Raw genomic sequence first — 7,552 nt, 5'->3', positions numbered from 1 at the left:
ACAGTCGATAGTGGCAATAAGAACATTGGCACGTTTTTGGGTTTGTTTCGTCGATAAGAACATTTACTTATTCAACATTTTAAGCAGGACGAAATCTCTTTTTCAAATGTCCCCAAAACCGACCACCCCCCCCCCCCCCCAAAAAAACCAATATACAGTAACAAGACTAATATGGCAAATTGTCTAATAATAATAAAAAACTAAAACTTACATATTGTTGTTAGACATTTCAATCTCATGATCTTTTATTATAATTTTTTGGTTAGAGCTAGTTGATTTCTGGTAGGTTATTCAAGTCCCCATCATGTTTTGTGTTGAGTTGTCTCGTAATGAGTGATGTTTTCATAATCAGTCATGTACGTGTGTAAAATGTTACAATATTTTGTGATAAAATCCCACAGTGCCGGTTCTAGGGACACGCCCTTTGATAATCCCACGACTCATGGGTGTGGCAGCCTTCGTCTACTACTACTACTACATCTGACATACGACCACACACACACTTCAAAACCGCAACCATCCATCCCAGTTCAGTAATTGCTAACTCCTCACACCTACAACCGAATCTCTGTGCAACATTTTGGTTTATAGCCAGTAACTAAGGAGTTAACATAGACCACTCCCCACCCCGCCCTACCAATACCCTAACCGGCCCTACCCCAGACTCTATTGTGCCAGACATTGCGTGAGCTGTCAGTACAACAACCGCCAGAGGTGACTGTTTTGGCTATTAACGTACTGTTGCACGGCTGAGGCCTTACCGTCTACGGGACAGAGATGACTATATGCTCTCCCTTTCACTGTCACAAATGTGGCTGGTTACAAGAACATAAATAATATAAATGTGTCTTTATTTGGCAATGGAGACAGTAATAAGAGGACAGAGCATAATGTGCAGTTTCTTTATGAACATACAGAAATCAGGGACCACATATGTTGACTGGTTTCTCAGTAGAAGAGAGACAGTCTTGTCTCAAACACCAGGCTAGCATGACCTAGCTTGCCTACAAGGGACTGGGATGCTGATTTCTAGATGAGTGGCCATCTAACAATAGCATAATTAGCATGATTCCACAGTAGAGGGGCTGCCCAGATTAACTATGAGATTAACTCAGAAAATGAATGTGCATATCTAAGATTAAAAAATAGATTAGCGTGAAAAAGACTAGTGTGCTAATTTCCATTCTAGATCTTATAACTATTTAACAAAAAGCTACGAGAGTTTATCGGTGCAAGTAAATAGGCATTGCACATATTTGATAGAGATACTATAGTGCCATTATATTAATGTTGAAGAGACATTGTACAGACTCATCTCTTGACAGGCTGGACATTAGAGGGCTGGAAACAGGTGAGCTGGAGCTGCATACTGCTCTTAAACTTATTCAGCAGCTCCTCCAGTAACCTAGAAAGAGAGAGAGGGAGGGAGAGAGAAGACAAGAGACAGACAGAGGGAAAATAAGAGGTAGAATCATCCCCACTGTACTGTGCAGGTTGGCATTTTTCATCATGAATCTTGTTCTAGTGGCAGCTTGAACCTTAATGAATTACTTACTTTTTGTCTGCTCCAAATATGACCTTGACGAATTACTTACTTTTTGTCTGCTCCGTTGTGTAGCTGGGGAAGGACCTCCAGAGCCTGCTTGAAGCTGGCGCTTAAACAAGATATACACAGTTAACACAACACCACACATACCAACAAATTATACTACACACAGAAGGAGAGAGAGACATACCATAACACAAAGACATACTTATATTAAGTCACAGAACCTGATTAAACTAGTTGGATTGCTGGTAAAGTTCTGCTTAAGTCACAGAACCTGATTAAACCAGTTGGATTGCTGGTAAAGTTCTGCTTTCGCTTCCTTTTCCATATACCACCAGGTGATGACGACTAGAGGTGTGGGGAAGATGAATGTGATTTACAGGAATGAAAGTGAGAGTAATGTATAATCTCTGTAATTCATGTACATTTGTATAGTATGCACAGTGTATGGAAGTGTAGTGTATGTGTACGTGTGGTAAACAGGTGTGTAGTGGTGTACAGTGTCAGTGGGGGTTCTATGGGCCTTACTGGCTTTCAGATGACAGGTAGGAGGCTACAGCATCTCTCAGAGAATCTATCTCCAAACGGGCCTGCAGAGAGAGAAAGAGAGGGATGAAAGAGGATAAAGAGCAAGAAAGGAACAGATAAAAGCATATACAGATATACTTAGGGTACTTAAAGTATCAACATCATATGACCCAGATGCAGACACCGGAGGTGAATAGTTCGATACTCAGAATATTTATTATACAAAGGGGCAAGCAAAGGGCAGGTCGAGGGCAGGCAGTGGTTCGTAATTCAAGGCCGGGTCAAACAGGGACAGAATGGCAGCCAGGCTCAGGGTCAGGACAGGCAGAAAGGTCAGATCTGGGAAAACAAAACTTGAGAGCAAGAGAAACGGGAACAGGAGACACAGGGCAGTGAGACAGAGGTTTAATCCTAGACACATGGAAAGTGGGATGTATACAGAGGGTGCGGGGCAACAGAAGACGATGGGGCTAAGGACTTTAGAGATGGGGAAAGGGCTCACCCGGAGTGCAGAGCCATACCCTCTGCCCGAGACGATAGCGGACCGCCACCGGGTCCCGGCTACCAGCTATACCTCATCCAGGTATGCCGACAGCGGTGGACAAACATCTGGAGCCGAGGGTGTTGACCTCTTCCTCTTGCTCAGGGAAGAGCCGGGGCTGATAACCCACGGAGCACTCGGAGGGCGAGAGACCAATTGTCGAGCAGGGAAGGATGTTCTGAGCGTATTCCACCCACACGAGTTATTGGCTCCAGGTGGGTGGGATTGGCTGAGATGATGCACCGAAGAGTCGTCACCAGGTCCTGATTGGCAAGCTCCGACTGGCCGCTAGATTGAGGATGAAACCAGGAGGACTGGCTGGCTGACGACCCAATGAGGTTGCAGAAAGCCTTCCAGAATCATGACGAGAACTGAAGACCACGATCCGAGACTACGATCCGAGAAGAACGCTGGGACAGGACGGGTCCAACGTCCGAGGTGTCAACCTCCACTACGAACTGACAGGACGGGTCCGGATGGATTACGAAGCTGCAGCTTCACTCTGGATGTGGGGCCACTCCACCACCGCTCTCACCTTGTCCGGATCAATCTAAAATGTTCCCGGCAGCGATGACGTATCCCAATAAAGGAGATGGTGGAGCGATGAAATTCACACTTCTAGTTCTTCAGGAGGTGCTGGAGGACTTGTCGGATGTGGAGAACACACTCCTGAACCGAATGGGAATAGACAGTGATTTTGTCAAGGTAGACAAACACGAACCAGTTCAACATGTCACAGAGCACATCATTGACCAGAGCCTGGAACACTGTGGAAGTGTTGGTCAGTCCGAATGGCACAACCAGACACTCGTAGTGCCCATTAGCTGTGTTAAAGTCTGTCTTCTATTCGTCTCCTTCCCGTATCCGAACCAGACGGTAGACGTTCCGAAGGTCCAACTTCGAGAATACGGTCTCCCCCTGGAGATGCTCGAAAGCCGAGGAGTGGTAGCAGGTAACGGTTCTTTACCGAGATATCATTAACTAGGGCAGGTGATCCGCTAGCGGAACCCCTCGACAACATTCCACTGAAAAGGCAGCGCGCAAAATTCTAAAATATTTAACTTTCACACATTAACAAGTCCAATACAGCAAATGAAAGATAAACTTCTCGTTAATCTAACCATCGTGTCCGATTTCAAAAAGGCTTTACAGCGAAAGCACAACATATGATTAGGTCATAGCCAAGTCAAAAAAACACAGCCATTTTTCCAGCCAAAGATAAAATTAATCACTAACCTTTATAATCAAAATCAAATTAAAAAATGTATTTATATAGCCCTTCGTACATCAGCTGATCTCAAAGTGCTGTACAGAAACCCAGCCTAAAACCCCAAACAGCAAGCAATGCAGGTGTAGAAGCACGGTGGCTAGGAAAAACTCCCTAGAAAGGCCAAAACCTAGGAAGAAACCTAGAGAGGAACCAGGCTATGTGGGGTGGCCAGTCCTCTTCTGGCTGTGCCGGGTGGAGATTATAACCTTTGATGATCTTCATCAGATGACACTCATAGGACATCATGTTACACAATACAATTCGATAATGTGCATATTTATATCCAAAAATCTCAGTTTACATTGGCGCGTTACGTGCAGTAATGTTTTGATTCCAAAACATCAGGTGATTTAGCAGAAATACTCATAATAAATATTGATAAAAGATATAAGTGTTATTCATAGATAGACTTCTCCTTAATGCAACCGCTGTGTCAGATTTAAAAAAAACTTTACGGAAAAAGCATAATCTGAGTACGGCGCTCAGAGCCCAATCCAGCCAAAGAAATATCTGCCATGTTGGAGTCAACAGAAGTTAGAAATAACATTATAAATATTCCCAGGAATCCCAGTTTGACAATAAATGACTGATTTGTTCCATAAAGTCCATAATTTATGTCCAAATAGCCACTTGTTGTTAGCGTGTTCAGTCCAGTAATCCATCTTCATGAGGCGTGAGCACCACGTCCAGACAAAAACTTTAAAAGTTATGTTACAGGTCATAGAAACAAGTCAAACAATGTATGGAATCAATCTTTAGGATGTTTAACATAAATCAGCAATAAGGTTCCAACCGGAGAATTCCATTGTCTGTAGAAAAGCACTGGAACGAGAGCTAACTCTGTCGGGAACGCACATCACGAGCCCGAGACACTGCCAGACCCATGACTCATCCAGCTCCCATCCCCCCTCCTTTATAGCAGAAGCCTGAAACAAGTTTCTAAAGACGGTTGACATCTAGTGGAAGCCTTTGGAAGTGCAACTTGACCCCATAGACACTGTATTTGGTAGGCCAAGCTTTGAAAAATTACAAACCTCAGATTTCCCACTTCCTGGTTGGATTTTTCTCAGGTTTTCACCTGCCATATGAGTTCTGTTATACTCACAGACATCATTCAAACATACTAATAATAATATGCATATATTAGCATCTGGGACAGAGTAGGAGGCAGTTCACTCTGGGCACGCTATTCATCCAAAAGTGAAAATGCTTCCCCCTATCCCAAAAAGGTTAAGGCCCCAGTAGTCGACACACGGGCGCAGGGTTTTGTCCTTCTCCACAAAGAAGAACCCTGCGCTGGCAGGGGAGGAAGAAGAATGAATGAACCCTGCTCCCAGAGAGTTCTCAATGTACCCTTCCATGGTCCTGGTCTACGGGCAAGACCGGTAATAAAGCCACCCCAAGGCGGTGTAGTGCCAGGGAGGAGGTCAATGGCGCAGTCAAACAGTTGATACGGGGGAAGAGAGGTGGCGCGTGCCTTGTTGAAAACCTCCCAGAGGTCCTGATACTCCACGGGAACTGCGGAGAGATCCAAGGCTTTCCCCAAGCCGAAGGAGGATGTCCAGAGGCGGGCTAAGCTGCCCTGAGGCAATGCGCATGGCAGAACGGGTTCCAACCCAGGATAGAGCCCGTTGCCCAGTCGATCAGGGGGTTGTGCCTCTGGAGCCACGACAAAACCCAAAACCACGGCTGCACGAGGACATTCAATGAGCAGGAACCGCATGGACTCACTGTGATTCCCTGACACTCGCAGGTTAATAGGAATAGTACTGTGGGTAACCCTGCCAATAGAGCGTCCATCCAACGCTCTGGCGTCCATGGGAACGGAGAGGAGTTGTGTGGAGATACCCAGCTCCGACACCAGGGTAGTGTCTATAAAGCTCTCATCGGCCCCAGAGTCCACGAGTACCTGGAGAGATTTAAACCGGTCACCCCACAACAGGATAGCATGGAGAGGAGTATGAGTAATGGGAGCTGGGAAACTCCCCGTATGACCCACCAGCGTATTCGTACCTACTGATGAGCCTGGGCTTTTTACTGGACAGTAATGTAATGTCCTGAAATTCCACAATACATACAGCTTTTAGAGCTCAGTCTGTGTAAACATTCCTCAAGGAACAATCTAGCATGGGCGCCGTAGGAGGCGAGTCGAGGAATGTCAATGATTTCTGAGGGAACTTTGGTGATATTGGATTCTCTTGGGAATGCAAGCATTACGGATTTCCGGGGTTCTTCGGAGGCGAGGGGAATATCGTGGACGGGTGCGTGTGCCCGGGATCAGACCTTTCTCTACTGCGTTCCAGTAGTCGCCCAACGATCCTTATGGTCAAGGCTATGAGAGAGTCGAGGTCCAAGTGCAGCTCCCGGGCTACGAGGTCATCCTTAATTCACACTGATAATCCATGAAGGAACATGTCGAACAGGGATTCTGGGGTACAGGCACACTCAGTGGCTAAAGTGCGAAAGTCTACTGCGTAGTCTGCCACACTACAGGGGTCTTGACACAGTTGAAGTAGCTTTACGAGCCACTTCTCTCTCAGACAACAGAGAGTCGAACACCTTCCTTACATCTGCCATTAAATCCTCCAGCCTAAGGCAAACAGTGGATTGTTGCTCCAACACCGCCATAGCCCAGGCGAGTGCCCTCCCGGACATCAGCGTTATAAGATATGTTATCTTAGAATGGTCAGACAGAAATGTAGAGGGCTGCAGCCTGAAAATGAGGGAGCGCTGGGAGAGAAACACCCGGCAGCTTCTGGGATCACCAGCATAGCGCTTCCGAGGAGGTAAGCCGGGATAGGCTAGGGAGAAACGCCGCTGGTAGCGGGGTTACAGAGAGTCTGGGAGGTTACCGTAGTGGCTTGCTGCCTGGTAGATAATCTGCGGAATAGCTCCAGTAATGCATTGAAAGCATGGTCATGGTGTTCTGCCATGGTCTGGAGTCTTTCCATAAGCCTATGAAGGAACTCCTCATGTCTTCCAATGGTAGCTACTTCGGAGAAAACAGCGTTGCAGAGCTGGTCTGAGTCTGCTGGGTCAGTCATGGCCAGTTCGTGCTACCACAACTCAGGATATGACCCAGCTGCAGAGACAGGAGGCAGATTGTATAATAAATATTCTGCATATCGTACTAAGGGGCAGGTAAAGGGCCGGTCGAGGGCAGGCAGTTCGTAATTCAAGGCAAGATCAAACAGGCGCAGAACGGCAGGCAGGCTCAGGGTCAGGACATGCAGAAAGGTCAGATCCGGGAAGAAAACACACTGGTAAGACCTGACAAGACAAGACATACTGGCAACAGACAAACATAAAACGCAGGTATGAATACACAGGGGATAATGGGGAAAAAAAGTAGGAGACACCTGGTGGGGGGTGGAGACAAGCACAAGACAGGTGAAACAGATCAGAGTGGACCAGTAGGTAGTACAGCTGGTTTGGAAGAGGTAGTTGGGGGTTACTGTGGTCAGTAAAAGAGGGTAAATCCCCGCACAATTGGCCCATTTGACTTACCCGAGAGAGTGGCAAACTGAAAGTGTGTGTATACCTGTATGGCTCCGTTCTTGCTGAAGGAGGAGACACACTGCATCAGGCGACTCATCTCTTCCGCCACACCCTCAATGATTCTACTCAAAACCCTGGGAACTAGGTCCTTAGACACTGTAAAGAC

General features: G+C 46.5%; 1 protein-coding gene across 5 annotated transcripts in view; it reads right to left on the bottom strand.

Moving 5' to 3' along the window:
* Positions 1–830: 830 nt before the first annotated feature.
* The window catches only part of LOC110521760 (exocyst complex component 2), an 86,807-nt gene continuing 80,085 nt past the window's right edge, over positions 831–7,552 (bottom strand). For all 5 annotated transcript variants that reach the window (XM_036969306.1, XM_036969308.1, XM_036969307.1 and 2 more), the window contains 4 exons: positions 7,430–7,552; positions 2,078–2,139; positions 1,596–1,655; positions 831–1,405 (listed from right to left, as the gene is read on the bottom strand). In XM_036969306.1, the coding sequence (XP_036825201.1) occupies positions 1,312–1,405; positions 1,596–1,655; positions 2,078–2,139; positions 7,430–7,552 (339 nt within the window). In that variant the 3' untranslated portion in view covers positions 831–1,311. The remainder of the gene's footprint in view (positions 1,406–1,595; positions 1,656–2,077; positions 2,140–7,429) is intronic.

Source organism: Oncorhynchus mykiss, chromosome 30 (genome assembly GCF_013265735.2).
Source record: "Oncorhynchus mykiss isolate Arlee chromosome 30, USDA_OmykA_1.1, whole genome shotgun sequence".
In the NCBI taxonomy this organism is placed as follows: domain Eukaryota; kingdom Metazoa; phylum Chordata; class Actinopteri; order Salmoniformes; family Salmonidae; genus Oncorhynchus; species Oncorhynchus mykiss.
This window is presented reverse-complemented; position numbering and strand designations above follow the sequence as displayed.